Here is a 19,827-nt window from a genome sequence, read left to right on the forward strand (position 1 = left end):
GAGCTGGTGATAGTCTCGTTTCCGAACCCGTTAAAGAATTAAAAAAAAGAACTGTGCGACAAGCTTTCATTTTGTAATTAATCTTTCTTTTCCAAAAAGCAGCTTATCTGGATCCTTCAATATCTGAAAGGTTGTCACTTGTGGATTGTTTTCTGGTCCCTCAATCTTTGACCCCATTAATAATGGATACATTAAGTTATGGTGCAGAAATCGAAAGAGAGCCCACTCCAACTCGCCTTCATGGGCGCCCATAAGGAGGGGGGCAAGGGGGGCATCACCCCCCCCCCCCTGGCTGAATGACGGTGTTATATATTTGTATTAATTTAAAAAACTTTCCATAGAATGAGTTTGCAGATAAGTACAAAGAGCTCTTATAAGCCAAAAATGGGCAGAAATAGAGTCAAATAATCCTCTAAAACTAAAATTACCATAAGTCACTATCAGTAATTGCATTAAGTTCAGAGCGAACAGAAATTATAATGATTGGCCGAGTGAAACTCAAACAAGCAAAAATTTACATTACTAGGGCTGACAACCCCCATGCCTTCTCAAGACCAGAACATAACTTAGGATTTACTTAAAAAAAAAAAAAATGACCGTGGATTGTCAGTTTAATATACCATACTGAAATTTATTCCTTAAAATAAAAAAATGGGTAAAAAAAAGTGAGTAAAAAAAGTTTTTAACTTATTTAAGTAAAAAAAAAGTGAAAACATTTAAATATATTTTGATTTCAGTAAAGCGCAAATTATGTCCTGATCTTGAGAAGGCATGGGGGTTATCAGTCCTACTAATGTTAAGTTTTACTCTTAGATAATTACTTGACTTCATTTCTGTCCATTTTTGGCTTAATGGAGCTCTTTACTTGTCTTTGAAAAGCTTATTTATGGAAAAAGTTTTTTTTTGATGAATTTCTGTTCGTTTTTTATTGACAAAGTCATTTTCATGAAAAAAAATATTTTATATCTTTTCATTTTTTTTTTCTATAAGAATCCATAGTTATAATTCTGGGGGTTTGACATGCCCAATATCGCTAAAGACATAGTTGCTGGACCGTTTTACTATGCTGAACAAAATAGTTCTCAAAATTTTGACTAGATGTGTTTGGGAAATAAACCGGCTTGAGAGACGGGCTGATTGTCCTCCAATCTCTTTTTACTCTTATAAAGGACCCTAGAACTTTTTAATTTTGAATTGACTTAACTTCTCTAAATGTTTCAATAATATTTCTAGCTATTTTAGGGTGGTGCTGCCCATGATATTGCTTATATGCCTTTTTGAAAACCTGCATGAATACAGTTTTTCGTCTAATTGGAACGCCCCCTAAACACTTCCTAGAAGTTTCACCTTAATACTCTAAGCGTCATTAGTTACAGTAACTGTAGTTGTAGTACTAAAAGTATATGCATAGTGCCTTCTGGCTAGCTCAAAATCCCCCACAACTTACTCTTAAAGATCTAACTTAATATTATAAATAGTTCTTGAGATATTGCTTTGTCACCATCTTGAAAGGTTATATGCTCATAGTTTATTCTGATTTAGATCAATATCTGCCTAAATATTTATTATATCCGATTACTGAATGCGTCGCTCTTTTCTCTTTGGACTATTGGCTACTAAATGAGTATATCACAAATTCGATCGAAAGCGTTTGGGGAAAAAAGTATATCTGGGAGAGGGGGGGGGCTATTTTATCTCCATCACGCTTGACTATTAAAATGGAACAAGAAGTATGTATTTCCAATCAAATGAGCCTCCTCCAAAGTTAACAAGACCATCTCTTCATAAAATACATGTATCCCCCGGGGCATAACTTCAAAGCCTTATCCCCAAACTCTGTGTGATTGTGTCTAACCAAAAGGCCCTGTTATGAGGTCTTTAGACCATTTTTGAACAAATGACTACTTTAGAATTTCAATTAGATGCGTTTGGGCGAAATACAACGTGGGGGGGGGGTATAGCTTCCCTCCGATAAATTTGACTCTAAAAAGGGCTCTTCAACTTCCGATTTCCAATCCAATGAGCCCCCTCTGAAGTTTATACAACCACTGTTTCCATAAGAACCTTATATACTCTTGGAGCATAGCTTACAACCCTTGCCCTAAGGACTGTGGAGAGGGGTCTCATCCTTAAAGACATAATTTCTGGACTTTTAAACTTAGTCAAACAAAATAAATATCTCGAAATTTTGACTGGAAGTGTTTGGGGAAATGATGGACGTGGGGTGGGGGTGGTTGCCCTCCAATCATTTTGGACTATTAAAGAAGGCACTAGCCCTTTCAATTACCAACCGAATGAGCCCTGTTCGAAGTTTCTACGACAACAAATGGCCATCTTAAAATTTCTATCAGATGCGTCTCTGGAAAATACGACGTGTGTGTGTGTGGGGGGGGGGGCTATTTGTGTTCTGATCACTTTGACTCTTAAAAAGAGCACTATAACTTCTGATTACCAATCCAATTAGCCCTCTTTGAAGTTTATACCACCACCATTACTATAAAACCCTTATATGCCCCCAGGGCGTAACTTACAACCCTTGACCTGAGGGCTATATGGGGGACTATAGAGGGGGGGGGAGGGTTATCCTCAAAGACATTATTTCTGGACCTTTCAACTACACTGAACTAAATGACTGTCTCAAAATTATGATTGAATGTGTTTGGGGAAATGATTGTTGTGTATGGGGGGGGGGTACATGACCTCCAATCACTTTTAACTGTTAAAAAGACCAGTAGAACTTCTGATTACCAGTCAAATGAGCCCCCTGGGAGGTTTATACGACCACCCTTTCTTTGAAAAACCTTATATCCCCACAGGGCATAACTTACAACCCTTGCTCTGAGGGTTGTAGGGGAGGGGGTTGTCATTCTCAAAGTCATAATTTCCGGACCTTAAAACTACACTGAACAAAATCTCAAAATTTTGATTGGATGTGTTTGGGGAAGTGATTGGCGTGGGGGAGGGGGAGCTGGTTGCCCTCCATGAGCTCGTTTGAAGTTCCTGTGACATTTCTTTCTATAAGAAGAGCCCTGGTCTAAAAAGAACAATATATTGTGCCCACATCGCTCTTTACTTAGGCAGCGCTGTAGCGCTGTCTATGATATTTTGTCTTGAGATTTCAATTAAACAGCACTAGAAGTGATGATTAGACCATGTAAGCCCCCCCCTAAAATTTAGTTTATGGGCACCCATGCTCGCATTTGCACTATTGAAGTCTAGTCCAGTGAGAGTAGCTATAGCAGAGTTCAGTGAGGAAAACTGGCTCCAGTCGTTTTTGGATACAACAGGTTTCAAAATTGTAAGAAGCACCTGCAGCGTTAGTAACTCTGCCGTAAATGCCTTAAAATGTTTTGAAAAGAAACTACTTGTCTATCTTTCAGTTTGACGTAGAGCTTTCCGGTAAGCTTTTACTATTTTCAGTAATTTCTATAAATACAGTAGTACGAATTTATATGAATCCTGGAGAGCTGGGTAAAAAAGTCATTTTCTTATAACTCTTACTAGGCTGCTAGCTACCGCTGCAACCTGGATATAGATCTTTCCCGTAAGCTTTTTCTTTTTTCATTAATTTGCATAAATACAGTAGTACGAATTTATATGAATTCTGGAGAGCGGGGTAAAAAAGTCATTTTCTTATAACTCTTACTAGGCTGCTAGCTACCGCTGCAACCTGGATATAGATCTTTCCCGTAAGCTTTTACTTTTTTCAGTAATTTACATAAATACAGTAGTACGAATTTATATGAATCCTGGGGAGGGGAGCAAAAAGTGCATCTTTTCTTAAATTATACCTTTGAAAAATTGGAAGATCCAGAGATTCTGGAGGGGGAGGGGAAATCGGCTAAAAAGTAAAATTAGTATTCTTGGATTGTGTAATTATAGTTAGTCATAGTAGAGGCTGTCACTACCCTTTTTCCTTTTGGAATGGACCATGAAAAACGTAGCTACATACTCAAAAGCATACCCGCTCCTATTCTTGAGATAAAAGTTTGAAGTAGTAGCAATTTATATGATAGAGCAAGTGTTTGTATTGGAGAAGGTATTTTCTGCCGCAGAGCCACGGAAATTTTCGAAACAAGATACCAAAAAGTGCAATTGTCCTTATATTTGCATCCCTTTGAAAAAATATTTAAGAGAAGAGAATACTTGAAGAAAGTATGTATCAAATAGTCTAAATTTCATTGAAATTCAGAATTTGAGAAATTTCAGTTTACTAATTTACTTAAGAATGTATTTGATGGAGGGACTAGAGCTATATTTTCTAGCGCGAAGTGCCGTAAAAATATGCGAAGTACCCTTAAACCATTAATTTTCATTAAAAAAAAAAATTTGACACGCATTGGCTAGGATATAATTAACCTTCTTTCTTCTTTCTTACTTTTGTTTAAGATGGCTTCCGAAGTTCAAACGTTCCGAATGGGGGGGGGGAGATCCAAAGTCAAGATGGGGGGAGTGGAAAGCATGGTCTGGAGGGAGAATCTGCCCCCTCCCAAATCAACTATAGGCTCTGCTGAAACACTAAGGACTTTGAGCTGACTGCACAATTTCATGCTGAAAATCGTTTTATTTTCGAAATGTCCGGGCATTTCCGGGTAGTTTGAGAAGATGCTGTATAAACATAAATACGCATTTTGGAAAAAAAGGACGGGAAATGAAAGAAAATAAACATAAAGAAAAAAAGATGGCGATATTTGCGTAAAAAGACAATTTTTCACCCCTTTATTAGAAACACTGCACTTTTTAGCGAAAAAAAACCTGTAATAGTACTGGGTTTTCTCAAAAGTGTTATCGCCAGAGAAAAGTACTACCCGTGGCAAGTGAAAATCTTGACGAGAAGTTAATGAGAGACTAAAATAATAATGTTTTCATATTGGAGACCCATTCATTTTCTAGACTAGAAATTATGAGATCTTTTCGGAGCTGTCAGAAACCGCTGTAAAGCATCTAAGCGTACTACTGCTAGTATCGAGCGAACAGACATTTTTGATCTCTGAGTATTTCATGCAAAAGGAGTATGCCCGGACAATGTCCAAATAAGGGGCAAGCGCTCTGTTCTGTTTCATTCAAGCCCTGTTTCTTTTTTTTCTGTTTCTTCAGGAAAACAGAACAGTGCCCATGCCAAGTGGGAATATGCAAAATTAAGCAATCAAATTGATTATTTTTAATCAGAAAAAAAAGAATTCTTATAAATTGTCAAATAAAGGGATAAACATAATAGAATAGGATAGACTATTAGGCCTTAAAAAAATGATGGTTTTTTTTAAAAAAAATGATGACATCAATTAAAAAATTGATGACATCAATTTATTATCAATTTATTTATTAGATTTTAATGACATCATTAAAAAATGATGTTTTTTAGGCCTTAAAAAAATGATGTTTTTTAGGTAAGTTCATTAATAAAAATTTAGTCTTAATAGTTTAATCTAGTCAATAGAGGTGTTGAATCTGGAATAATCTTAATAATGCTCATATTAATGCATAGCTTAGATTTATGGCAGTGTTTGTCGTTTTCTATAGCAATCAGGAATGTTACAGTTTCTAGAGCTTCTTGATGATATATAATTTTCGCTCATTTTCTGCTGATTTTTCACACACGTTCCTTATTTTCAAACTTGGTGTCCCGCTTAGCTTAAAACTTCACAGCTGCATATGAGGTCTTTTTCACTAAAAATTGAGTTATCTGGTTTTGAGTTTTTTGTTGAGTTGTCTCTGGTTTAACATGGGAAGGCGTCAGGACATCGACACGTCAGCACCACTACCGTCAGGACATGGACAAAATCCGTCATAACATCGACAGAAAATCCTTCATAACATCGACACGTCAGGGGATCGACAGTCACAATCGCTACAAATCAGAACGTCGACAGTCATAAAATTGACACGTCATAACATCTAAAAAAATTTAGATGTTATGACGTGTCGATGTTATGACTGTCGACGTTCTGACGGTTAGTGGTTCTGACGGATTTTCGTTATGAAAAAAAATTTGTAAATTTATATAATTTATAAATTTATATAACAGGAGTTTATATATAACAGGATTTTTTACCGACGGATAGTTACCGACAGTTACAAATATCATTGACCGTGGTTGATACTGAATTGTTGGGAATGTAAAGAAATGCATATCCCTCATATGAAGCATCAGCAAACGAAAAAAAAAATATAGTGAATTGTTATTAAAATAAAACAATAAACAAGGCTCCAATTCGTTTCACTGAAACAAAATTAAATTTGGAAATCCACAAATCCAGAAACCCGGTTAAAAGCAGTAGTTTCCCTTTCCTTTTGCGAGTTTCTGCTGCTATTTGTCCGCAGTTCTACGTTTTTAATGTTTCAGTGTAAGACAGAAGTTTTACTACTCCTCGATAGATGAGATTCAGCTTTACCCATCTACTGAATTATACTTTCGAAATTCGTCGTGCGTGTTTTTTTTTTTTTTTTTTTTTTTTTTTTTTTTTTTAGATTGAGAAAAAACATTTAAGAAGTTTAAGAAACATACGAAAAAAGAAAAGGTTTCCTATTTTTAAAATAGGTTTAGATGGATTTCTTGCCATAAGTATAAGCAAGGCCGTACCCAGGATTTTTTTCGGGGGGGGGGGGGTACTCAAAGATTTTTCGGGGGGGGGGTATACACAAAAAAACACATAAAAAATCTATTTGTATCCATTTTTGTTACGTTTTTACGATTCAAAATAACATTCCGGGAGGGGTTCAAACCTCTCTAACCCCCCTCTGGGTACGGCCTTGAGTATAAGTAATATCTTAATTTTGGCCCAGTGAACGTGTGCATTTGTAAACACATTGCGTAGGTTAACACCATGTTGACACTTGATAGGGAACATTAGCCTTAACAATTTGACTAATACGAATTTCTAACGGAATGAAATAATCTTTCTATAAAAAAATTTTGTGAATAATCTAGGCTAAGACCATTTCGATAAATTAAAATAAGATTAATTAAGTAAGAGGAGGCAAAAGAAGGCTAAATTTGAGAAATATATAGGTTGTGTCGTTTGCTGACCCGAAACTATATTGGCTTTTGAAATTATCATTAATGTCTTCAAATTTTATTCGATCATATAGGTGAAAACTCGGTTTATTGATCGAATTGAATTGAGAAAAATAGGAATTTTTTTTTTAACGGGAGCGAGAAATGTTCGAATTTAAATCCTATGTGCAGGAGTTTAATTAGAAAACGAGCTGATTTTACTTATAATGATAATAAGGGAGAAGAAAATGGTATTTCAAGTGAAATGAGACTAAAGGGCTGAGGGTTAAAAAGCACTGAAATTTCCAGAAATCACTACTCAAAGAGAAGTTACTAGATCTTAATTTGTATCTCCAGGACTAAAGATATATCATTAAGAGTAGAAACCCTGGTAGTGCCTAACAACTGATGTAATTGGGCTAGCGTAAAAGAAAATTAAAATTTCGAAATTTTATCAGGGAGGTAAGCTCCCAAGGCCGTATCCGGGATTTTTGTTTGAGGGGAGGGGTTATTTTTGTTCAGGGGGTTTTGCAGAAAAAAAAATTCAGAAAAGTAGTAACTCTGGTAGTGCATAATAGCTGATGTGATTGTGCGAGCGTAAAAGAAAATTAAAAGTTCGAAATTTTATTAGGGAAGTATGGTGCTAAGGCCGTATCCAGAATTTTCGTTTCAGGGCGTGGGGATTTTCATTTTTAGAAGGTTTTACAAAAAAAAAATACAAAACGGAGCAAAAATTCGTTTATATATATTTTTTTTTTACTTTTTTTACGAGCCGGACGAAAATTTAAAGGTGGAAGGAGTTCAAAGCGTGTACCCGCTCTCCTGAATACGTCCTTGTAAGGTCATATCAGTTTGATACGCAACAAAGCAGTCACTTTGTCATGTTTTAGACAGGGTTGCCACCACGGTCAGCTCCTAAGTGCTGCAATTGACCAAATGTGCGTGCTTCACAGCGATTTTCCGTGCTAGAGTTAAACAATTGACTGTGATAATGCTAAATAGCATTTTCGTACTACAGGTGGCAATCATGAGCACGTGCTACCCTGGGTTCCCACTGATGCGATTTCACGCCATAACGGCCGTTTTTCCGTGACCCGTCAAATTTCCTCTGTTTTTTGCTGCAAGTTTCTGCGTCACAACGATTCAGCGGCTGCGTTGAAATATTTCTACTGAGCCGTTGAAAATCGCATCCGTTATTTTAAATTGAAAGGATTGTAGAACAATAAATTGCAAGCAAATGAGAAACTAAACATGTTATAGATAAGACTTATATTTTTCATTAGGCATAGTTAGTCAAGGCTATTATAGGTTAGCCCTTTGAATATTTTTCTTGGCTTCTGTGAATTCGAAATAGCCTATTCTTATGCATATGCTTTTTAAATATAACATAGTATCTTCGCGCTTCAACGGCTGTAGTGAACCGCTTCTGCGTGAACATTTTTGCGAAATTCCCGCATCCGCTATCCGTGAGCCGTTTTCGTTAAAAAAAAAATCGCACTAGTGGGAACCAAAGGCTACAGCATGGGCTTAGGCAGCATATTGTCTAGGGGGGGGGCAGTCGATAGTGTGATGGAGTTTTATCAACTGCTTTTTCCAAACCATCTGCTTTTTCAGCCATATATATTGTAAATTTGAAGGTGTTGGGGGGCCGCGGCCCCCCTCCCCTCCTTACGCCCATGGGCTACAGTGCTACTTCTAATGAAATAGTTCTATAATAGTACTTTTGCGCTACAGGTGGCAATCCTGGTTTTAAATAGTAATATCTTTGTTCCAGTAATGCACTGATGCTTCAAGTTTACGTAAAAATGGACAGAATGGACATGGCGACTAAAGTATTGAAGAAGATGCAAGAGATGGACGATGATAGCGTTTTAACCAATCTGTCTCAAGCGTGGCTTCATTTAGCAATGGTAGCTATATTTTCATTATGGTTTCATTGTCATTTTGTTGGATATTCAATTTTAAAGGCATGTAGTGACCTATCGCTTCTTGAACAGTATTCTTGTTCAAGCCAGGGAATTGTAAGTCTCCTGAATGTTTTTTTTTTGGCCTTGGTGATTCCAATGATATACATTTGGTTTCGATGTGACGCCATTTTTAAGGGTTTTCAGACTATTTTTCGAAATTTCCTTAAATTTGTTTTCAAACCAACATTTTACTATTAAGACTAATTTAGATAATAGTTATTATTCCTGAATCAGCTAGAAATGGCAATTTTAAAAAGTTTTTTAATTTTTGGTTACTATTGACCGTGGATCGTTCCTTGCTAGATTGCAGCTACCGCTGAACCATAATTTCAGCTCCTTGATTGCGAAGAATTTGTCATTCATTCTATAAAAAAAGTACTGGAAAAGTGTCTATCCAACTAACCAGTACACCTCTCTTAATCTTTTCACCTAGCTAAGCAAAACTTTTATTAACTTAAACTAACTATCGCAATTAACTTAATTAACTTATTAGCCTTAACTAACTTATTCACTTAGGGAGTTGTTCAGAGGATGAGGGCATTGTAGCACAGATGTCTCTGGTGTCTGAAGTCTCTGGTGAAGTCACAGATGTCTCTGGTGTGTTGAGAATGGTCGAAACCGATAGGCTCCGAGCATCAAAAAGGATGTTGGTACAGTTCAACTTCTTTGTCTCGTTGCCAATACCCATATATACTATCTTATGGGTATAGCATCAACTTAGGCTGACTGCCCTATACTGGCTTTGGTTTGATCTTATAATAGCTACTTCTAGCTTGGAAATACAGTTGTACATCAATTTGTAGGGGGGGGGTAATTCATATTTGGTTCCCTGAGACCTGAAAGAGCGAGTTTTTAGACCTAAATTTTCGTCGAAGGCCTTTAAAATCATTATGAAAGGGGTACTTATCCTTGAATCTCCCTTCATTTGAAAGTCTGTAATATATTTTCCTTCCCCCGCAATTACTGCAGTTTTCAGTAACTGTTATAGAGTGAAGACGAATGTTTAAATTGTACCACTTGATTTTTTTTTTAGTTTTTATTTTATTTACTTGAGTTTTTCCCCTCTAATAAATTTCATCAACATTCTCAAATACAAGATGTGCATATAAGAACCGCAATATCATCGAAAAGAGGCGTGGTCGCAATTAGCCAGAATGTTTGCATTATATATCCACCCAATTGTTTGTATTCTTTCTCAATAAAATAGTAAAGATGGTACAAGTTATGATGCAACTCCATTTAACAGTTAATTTATTTCTAGATGTATTATTAGCTTCCAATTAATATTATTGCTACTTCAACCTTAGCTGTCATATATTGCAGTGATAACCGTGTCAATTTTTTTGTCATGTGCCCAAAATTCTATTGACGAAAATATAATTATTTTTTTTATGGTAATTAAATTTAGAAAAAAGGATATTGGTACACATTGAGACCTTAATGTGAAAGGTCGCATTCTCACTGTATGAATTTCCCATGGAAAGTTCTGTATGGAAGTAGATCGAGACGAAATATAGCTTAATATGAAATAGCCTTAAAAAAAATTAGTACACATTGAGAACTTTACATGAAAAACTCACATGGCCTACTCGTTGAACAATTTTCCTATAGACTACGTGAAAGCGGATTGAGACATAAAAGTGTACAGTTTTCAACACTTAGCTCCCACCAGTGGCGCCAATTCTCGAAAATATAGGGGGGAGGGGGGATAAAATATCTCAGGGGGGGTGTGTGTTGTTTTTTCAATTTTTCTGATGAAAATGTCCCAAAGGGTTTCAAAATCTAGGGAGGAGCTCAGGTCCCTCCTACCTCCTCAACTGATGCCACTGCCACCAGTTAAATCACCAAAACTAAATCTCCTTTGGTGTCTTCCAAGGATCATTACACAATTGTATACCAAATTTCCAAAGTTAAGTATGAAAACTAACTGACAGAAAAGAGCAAAAACAAAGCCTAGTCCCTGTTGCTCTGAGAGGAAATTATATATTTTTAAAGCACTTCAGCAGCTACTGGGATATCTTAGGAAATGGATCTGTTAAAAATGAGTTTGGGAAAACATTTAAAATCTTTGGAGTTTCTAGTGTCAGCACTTTGAAAACGTTAAAAATGATTTAATGGACTCGACCCTAAAATTAAACAGCATATAGCTTAGTAAAAGGATTTGGGGTAATTACATCCACAACAATTAACTTGTGGGGGAAGGGCTCGCTGTGCCTCGTCAAAATTGCATAAAATACATAGGTTGTGTAATGTTTTAAAAAGTCTGAGAAATAAAAAATCGCGATGTCTCGAAGGTGCAGAAGTGAAATCCCTATTCATAATTATGAATAATATGAAAAAGTAATACTGAAAACAAGTGCATCAAGGAGAAAAAAGGAAAACTGGGTTGGGAATCCTTTGTCCGAGGGGCACGGGTTCGATTCCCGGCGTGGTCGGTTATTGGGGTTGGGACGGGGGTCATTGGCGTAACTCTGTAAGCTCAGCCAGAGTTGAACCAGCTCTAAATAGGTACCTGGAGAAATCTGGATAAGGTAAGGAGGAAGGGTGTGCGAAAGCAAAGGATGGCTGGACCCAACCCCTCATTGCACTTCCTGGCTGAAGGGTCACGAAATGGAGATCAACACCGGCGGTTTGGACCTTGAGGTTCTAGTGCCATCATACATACTTCTTTTTTTTACTTACTGGGAGTTCTATCAAATGAGCAAAAATGTATCTCGAATAGCTTACATAGTCCGTAACTGGGAGGACTGGGAGGGACATAGTCCGTAACTGGGAGGGACATAGTCCGTAACTGGGAGGGATTTCTAAACAAAAATTCCTTGAGGTTTAAAAAAAAAATTAAAATTAAAACAAGGGACCATCATACTTAGTTCTTTTTGTTTGATTACTAGGAGGACTGAGGGGGATTTCTAAACAAAACACTCGGAAATAAAAAAGATTCAAAAATTCAATGTGAAAACTAAAGAAAGAAAGGCGAAATGTTTTCAGTTTATATTCTCTTAGGGTGGTGAAAAGCTCCAAGACGCGTTCTACGTTTTCCAAGAGCTGGTTGACAAAGAGGTCGTCACTCCCCTAATCTTGAATGGTTTGGCTGCTGTCCATATTTGTCAAGAGAAATATCCTGAAGCAGAGTCTGCTCTCCAAGAGGCAGAGCATGTTGATTCCAGTCATGCTGAAACGTTTTTAAATTTGAGTGTTCTTTCTCAGCTCACTGGCAAGGCAGCACAGGTAACCTAAATTCACTTTTCTTCCTTTAAATATATTCACTTTATATTCTTTCACTTTATATCTTTCATCTTTATATCTTTCATCTTTATATCTATTTCACTTTATATCTATTCTTTCACTTTATATTCACTTTATATCTTCCTTTAATATATTCACTTCCTTTAAATATTCACTTTTCTATACTATTTTCGTTGAGTTTTTAATTAGTCACTCTGTTTTTTTAAACTAATATTTTAGCTTATTCAACTTAGTTTTACGTTGTTAAAAAGGAACATGTCCAACAAAGAAAGAATGTAAATCAAATCCTGCAATCAGGTTATTGAACCATATTTCGGTATCAGGACCGTATTTTCCAGGCCGTAATTTTATCAGGGTCATAACAGGAAATTCCAGAATTCTTCTGAATAATCAATTACGCCTTGCAAATACGCCTTAATTCATTTGAAATGAACACCCGATCTGTTGGTTTTTTTTAATTGATAGAGAGTTTGGGTTGGAATAGCGCGCACTGAATAAGTTTGAATTTTGAATATTATCGATATTGATGGCTGAGCCATTTCCTTCCTATATATTTTAGGCCTAGGATTATTATTAACATGATGTGTCTTTAAATCTTCATTTTGTTGGTGTAGGTCTGACTTAATGGACAGCCGAACTAGGGAAGGCCTAATGGCAATGTAGGGTAAACTGCCGAGCGTGCACTTGGCCGATCTAAAAGAACTTAACGACTTCCGCCTGTTAAAGGAGGTTGTCTTTATAGTAGTTGGAAGTTACATTTCCTTGGACGATTCTTATTTCCAGTTAGTTTTCGTATTATTATTAGTAGCTACCAAGGCCCTATTCAGAGGGGGGGTTATGGGGGTTTGAACCCCCTCTGAAATGTTTTTCTGACTCGTAAAAACGTAACAAAAATGGATATAAACAAATTTTGTATGCGTTTTTTGAGTTTTTTTGTGTAACCCCCCCCCCCCCCCATGAATTTTTTTTTAGTAATTCCCCCTCCGAAAAAAATCCTGGGTACGGCCTTGGTAGCTACATACTAGTCTGGTACAATTTAACTTTTTTTTTTTACTTTAATGAAAGAAATTAATGTCAAGTTGGAGCCTAATCATTTTAAAATTTGATTAATAACCTGTAAACATCCAAAAATCAATGCAAAACACATAGATTTAGCAATATTTTTAGTGTAAATTTAGCATAATAAACAAAATTTTGTAAACTTACTAGAAGTTTGGTTAGAATGATTCTATTGAACTAAGGTAAATCAGAATATTTTCACGTAACATTGCTTATTTTTTAAGCAGAATTATTAATTTTGGTCGTAGCATTTTCTAATATTCATGGTAAATTTACGAATTTTCAAGATAAATTTGCAGAATTTTTAAAATTGGTAAAAATCACTAATTTTTTAGGAGAATTAGTAAATTTTCAGTAATTTTTTATTTTATTATTTTAAGTGGCAATGGGACAGAAGCAACTTCTACTCCTCAGCTGGGGCGTCCCGAGACTCATTTTATTGGGGGGGAGGGGGTGATCTCCGTAAATTTTACCGAATCACTACCTGATTTATGCCGAATTTTCTGCAGAAATCAAGAATTTGCTAAATTTCGGGCAATTTCACAATATTTGTATGCGTTTTTTGAGTTTTTTTGTGTAACCCCCCCCCCCCCGCCCCCGAATTTTTATTTTAGTAAAACCTCCTCCAAAAATAAAAATTTCGCCTTCGGCGAAATTTTTGCCGAATCCCAAAAATGTTGGAGGGGTGGCGCCCCCTCCCGCCCCCCCCCCTCGGGACGCCCCTGCTCCTCAGCATTTCGAAGGACTTTTAAGTTCTACCTATAAAAGGAAACCACTAGTCCCGCTCGAATACCTGTGGGAAAAAGTCTCTCATGGCAAGAGACCTAGATCTACCTTAATTTTTATTCTATACATTTACCCGGGCAGTCCTTTGACAATTCTTAGGTTTCTTAATAAACTATTACTTCACTGTAGTGATCTTAAAAACATGTTTATGGGGCCGGAAAGTCCGAAACAAGGGCGAAACTGCGTATATTCGACTATTGCTTGCATTTAGTGCAACAAAAAAACATAAGACACAATGAACAAAATACACACACAATAAAAGCACCTTAAAGCCGATCTAGGATGCAATTAAATAGAAAAAAACGAGTTTTTTTTAACTGAAAGTAAGGAGCGACATTAAAACTTAAAACGAACAGAAATTATTCCGTATATGAAAGGGACTGCCCCCTCCTCAACGCCCCGCTGTTTACGCTAAAGTTTAACTCTTTGTCCCAACTCTACTTTTTAAAACAATAAACAACCTTAGCGTAAAGAGTGAGGTGTTGACAAGGGAACAACCTCTTACGTAACTTTTCAACTCTAAACTTTTCAACATCAAAACTTAAAACGAACAGAAATTATTCTGTATATGATAGGGGTTTTCCCCTCCTCAACGCTACGCTCTTTACGCTAAAGTTTTTATTGGTTTTACAAAGTAGAGATGTGATAAAGAGTCAAACTTTAGCGTAAAGAACGGGACGTTGAGGAGGGGACAGCCGCTTTCATATACGGAATAATTTCTGTTTTAAAAAGTTTTTTATTGTTTTAAAAAGTAGAGATGTGATAAAGAGTCAAACATGAACGTAAAGAATGGGGGCGTTGAGGAGGGGATAGCCCTTTTTGCATACGGAATAATTTCTGTTCGTTTTAAGTTTTAATGTCGCTCCTTACTTTCATTTAAAAAAAACTTGTTTTTTATTTAATTTCTGAACGTTTTTGAATCAATGCAGGTTTTGAAGATTGCTCAGCGTACATGAATAATTAAAACGGAATTTGCATATTCATTTTATCTTTTTTTAACTAATAATAACCTTATAGTAACTTAAGTTTAATTTTTGTTCCAGTTATTTAAGAACGACTCCTGAATCACAAACTGCTGTTAAATTAGAATAATAACCTCTTTTAAAAGGTAAAAAAAAAACTTAGCGTAAGAGCGAGCTATTGAGGAGAAGTGATCCCACTCATATACGTAATGCTTTCTGTTCGTTTTAAGTTTTAATGTAGATCCTTACTTTCAGTTGGAAAAACTGGTTTTTTTATTTAATTTCTGATCGTTTTTTAAATAATACTGGGAAATCCGGCGCCCCCTTCATGGAAAAGTCCCTTCCCCCATGACATATTCCTCCATGGAAAGATTCTCCCTCGTAACTTTCCCCCTCCCCACCAGAAAAAATCCCCCCTGAAGACGTCTGTATATTTCTCAATAACCAATACTATATGTGAACAATGGGCAAAGTCCACAACTTGCAGCCCTTCCCCTGGGGACTGTGGGGGATTACGTTATCATCAAAGACATAGTTATTAGATACATAGTACATAGTTTTTCAACTATGCTGAACAAAATGGTTATCTCAAAATTTCCATCGGGTGACTTTGGGGAAAAATGTGCGTGGGAGGGGGTCTAGTTGTCCTCCAATTTTTTGGTTGCTCAGAAAGTGCACTAAAACTTTTTATTTCCGTTTGAATGAGCCCTCTCGCGATATTTTAGAACCACTGGGTCGGTACGACCAACCCTAAAAAAGCAAATAAACTCTCATCCGTGGTCTTTCTTCTGGCAAACAATTCAAAATTCCACATTTTTGCAGATAGGAGTTTGGAACCTCTAAAGTAGGATTCTCTGATACGCTGAATCTGATGGTGTGATTTTCAATAAGATTCTATGACTTTTAGGGGGTTTGTCTCCCTTTTTTCGAAAATAAGACAAATATTCTCAGGCTCTTAACTTTTGATAGGTAAGACTTGATGAAACTTATATATTTAAAATCAGCATAATAAGCCAATTCTTTTGATATATCTATTGGTATCAAAATTCCGTTTTTTAGAGTTTCGGTTACTATTGAGACGGATCGTTCCTTACTTACAGTTCGTTACCACAAACTGTTTGAAACAATGCGTTGTGTTGAGTGTTTGTCACAACTAATAATTTGGAAAGTTGTGATTGAGAATGTTCCTTCCCCTGTTATCCCAGTAAAAAGGATAGAGTTAATCTAATATATAGCATAGTAATTGTGATGTAATATATTTTCAATTTTCTTTTGTGATATTCTTATCAAATAATTTACCTTTTATAAGTTTTTTGCTGAATCCCGTGATATATCACAGATCGTTAGGCAAAACACCTGAGTGCATTTTCCCACCTTGACCTTGAGCACCACCTTGTCCTTGAGCACTACCTTGTCCCAGCTGGAAGGTATTTTGAGAAATACCTTCACACAGTGCTTCCACTATCTCATGACTATTCAGGCCATTTCGAATTCAGCTGTATAAAACTATTTTCTGTGCAATTTCCCTCAACGCTTGTAAACTCGTGAATGTTAAAGCTAAATATGAAACCGTTGATTCTTCGAAGCTTTAATTTTCTGGGAGATTTTGAAGAATCCAATTGCCTTTAGTCAAAATTCGGTGATAATGAATGCACTGGTGATATAAAGGGTTAAAAAAGCGACAGAGAAGTATACTTTTCCATATTTGGAAGATTAACTCTTTTTTTTTGCATATGAGCTGTTTGGAAGCAGAAGTTACACTCCTTATTTTGTGGATTTTGAGCTAGTTTTCTTAGGTTTTTGGCTTGATAAATTTCAAATTCTTAAATTTTAAATTTATTAAATTCTAAATAAGTTAGGTTAGTTATAATACTGAATAATTTAGTTAATATCCCGTCATATAGTTTGGTATGTTTCATTACACCTTTGTTGATGGAAGAATTACATTTAGGCTTTTAAAACTAGGATTTTGTCAAACTCTTTCAGGCATTAGATCGTCAATACTGATACCTCAATTATTGAATTTGGGTATAATTTTTAATTGAGTCAAAGTTTTTTAAGATAAAAATGGCTTTTTAGGAACTGTTTTCTTTAACAACAACTCAGCATAAAGATTTAATAAATGCCTTGACAAATGCCTTGGTTCAATTGTCTGCTCAAACGGAAGCCTAGATGCCGAAATATCAGCAAGAGCGGCAAAAGCAAACTCTGTCTTCGGTCGCCTTCTAAAAGCAGTCTTCCATAAACCCCAGATCAGCCGCCTCACCAAAGCACGAATATATTCTGCTTCGGTTGCCAGCGTTATGCTCTATTCTGCCGAGACTTGGTCGCTGACTCAGACACAGACGCTGAAGATAGATGCAACCCAGACGAAACACCTCCGAAAAATCGAACGCTCCCGATGGTCCGACAGGGTACGAAATTCGGAAATCCTCAGGTCCTTCAAACTCCCATCCCTGTCCGAGCAGCTTGAGTCTCGCTCGCTGCGTTGGTATGGTCATCTGCTCCGTCTGCCTGCCCAAACACCCGACCGGCTCATCTTCGATTTCGACCCAGCTGCAAACGGCTGGAGGCGTCCTAGGGGAAGACCACGCACCAGATGGGCAGACGTCATCCGTGATCGGCTCGCCTCCAGAAACATCAACCCGGCTGAAGTGACAACCCTCGCCCTGAACCGACCACTCTGGAGAAGACTGACGGCGCTGACGACTGGTTCCCTCTACGCTGGCGACGCTGCCGAGCAAGAGCTTTAAGTTAAGTAAGTCAGTAAGTTGACAATGCTTTTAGTTGAATTAAAAATGGTATATGTAACACGCGTAAAAATATATTTTTTTAAATTTATAATATGTGACTGTTAGCCAGTCCAGGATTTACGCATAGGCCACTAGGCCTGGGCGTATGGGTACACAATGCCGAGGAGTGCAAAAAAAAACACAGCAATTTTTTTTTCTTAACAAAAACTAGACTGATGTGATTTGTCGTCAAAGGGCCAGGTGCCCTTTGCTGCTGCACTGCCTATCCTCAGAAAAGTGATTTTAAAACAACACAGAAATTTCGTAGTTGCATGTCAGATGTCTCCCAAGAATGGCAGCTGAGAGCTCGGTATCACCTCTCTCTGACATTAATTTTGGCTCATTGCTCATCAGTTGCCTTCTGTTCAGGGCTTCCACTATTCCTGAATTTTTGGGGATTTCCCTGTAAATCTCTTTTGTCTCCCCGAAAAAAAGAATGCTTGGGCCTAGGGGTGCCGAAGATTTAAATCCGGCCCTGTAGGTAACCTACCAATGATTGTTGTATCGGTTATTTTGCTAATTATCAAGGCAACAACTCATGCTTATAAATTACTATTTGACTCAAACTTAATATTTTTCAATATTTTAAGCTCGGTAAGCCTAGAGGTAAGAACATAGGCTTTATGCCTATGTATTTTGAACTTTGTATGTTTTTATCTTGGAAACATGTGCAGATATTTAACATTGTAAAAAAGGTAGTTTAACTAGGAGAAAATATTTTCTCAGTATTTTAGCTGATCCAGGATTTTATTATGCTATTTCATTCACCTATTTCAATTATTTTCTTTGGAATTTTGTTATTATAAAGTTTTATAGAATCTAATATTTTCCAGGATTTTATTATGCTATTTCATTCACCTATTTCAATTATTTTCTTTGGAATTTTATTATTATTATAGAGTTTTATAGAATCTATTATTTTCCAGGATTTTATTATGCTATTTCATTCACCTATTTCAATTATTTTCTTTGGAATTTTATTATTATAGTGTTTTATAGAATTTATTATTTTCCAGGATTTTATTAACCCATTTCAATTATTTCAATGTTTCAATTATTTTCTAAATACTAAAGGAAATGCATCTAAATATAGAATATTGTCACCTTAGAAGTCAATTAGCCTACTCTAGAAATTACAATAAAGATGAAATAATAAATATGTTAAGTACTTATTTCAGGTATAGATTGATAATATCTAAAAGATACTTGTGTGAGACACATTAAGTGTCAGTAACATTTTGAGTAAAAATAAGTACTTGTTGACTTTTGTTTGGTTTGCCCTACTTCTGGATTACTGGATTACTACTTCTGAATTATGAGGGATGTGGAATATTTAAATAACACTTATGTGTTGAAAAAATGTTTCAGCCCAAAAATATACTTCCATAAGTAACATGAGAAGCAAGTTTTTACTTATCTGTTATACATTTTTAAACGAATATTTTAGCTTATTCAAGTTAATTTCACGTTGTTCAAAGGGAACATGTCAACAAAGAAACACTGCAAATCAAATTTTGCAATCAGGTTATAGAAACGTATTTCGTTATGGAAGCACTTTTGCCAGGGCTGTATCAAGGGAGGGGTGTACCCGGTTTGACCCCTATCCCCTTCGAAATTTTTATCTGACTCGTAAAAAGTAATAAAAATACATAATTCTTTTTTTGGCATTTTTTTGTAATGCCCCCCCAACAAAAATCCTGGATACAGTCTTACGGTTGTTTCCAGAAATTTAAAGAGTTTGATGTAACCCTTCTTGCATAAGTTTCTTCTCCTGATTTAAAATTTGGAAACTAGGGCATGTCCCCTTCAGCAATAGATGGCTCCATTTATTCTTATCACCCGACTACTTAATGTAAATCCAGCAAAATAGGTTAAGTTTACCTTTAAATAGGCCTATTACATTTTGTTTAGGCCATTCATGTCCCGGTTTTTAATCTGGGATTAAATTTCAACAAGGCCCTTTGGTTACTTTGTGCTATATATATGACAAATAGGTTTTGCCATTGATAAACATTGAGTGA

The 19,827-nt window shown here is 36.2% G+C and overlaps 1 protein-coding gene across 1 annotated transcript in view; it reads left to right on the top strand.

The window, feature by feature from the left end:
- epsilonCOP (coatomer subunit epsilon) overlaps positions 1-19,827 on the top strand; it is a 35,198-nt gene that overhangs the window by 14,227 nt on the left and 1,144 nt on the right. The window contains exons 4-5 of the mRNA XM_089100917.1: positions 8,769-8,904; positions 11,965-12,189. Coding sequence (XP_088957043.1) covers positions 8,769-8,904; positions 11,965-12,189 — 361 coding nt within the window. The remainder of the gene's footprint in view (positions 1-8,768; positions 8,905-11,964; positions 12,190-19,827) is intronic.

Source organism: Artemia sp. Qi Xiang Cuo, chromosome 15 (genome assembly GCF_049724085.1).
Source record: "Artemia sp. Qi Xiang Cuo chromosome 15, ASM4972408v1, whole genome shotgun sequence".
NCBI lineage: Eukaryota > Metazoa > Arthropoda > Branchiopoda > Anostraca > Artemiidae > Artemia > Artemia sp. Qi Xiang Cuo.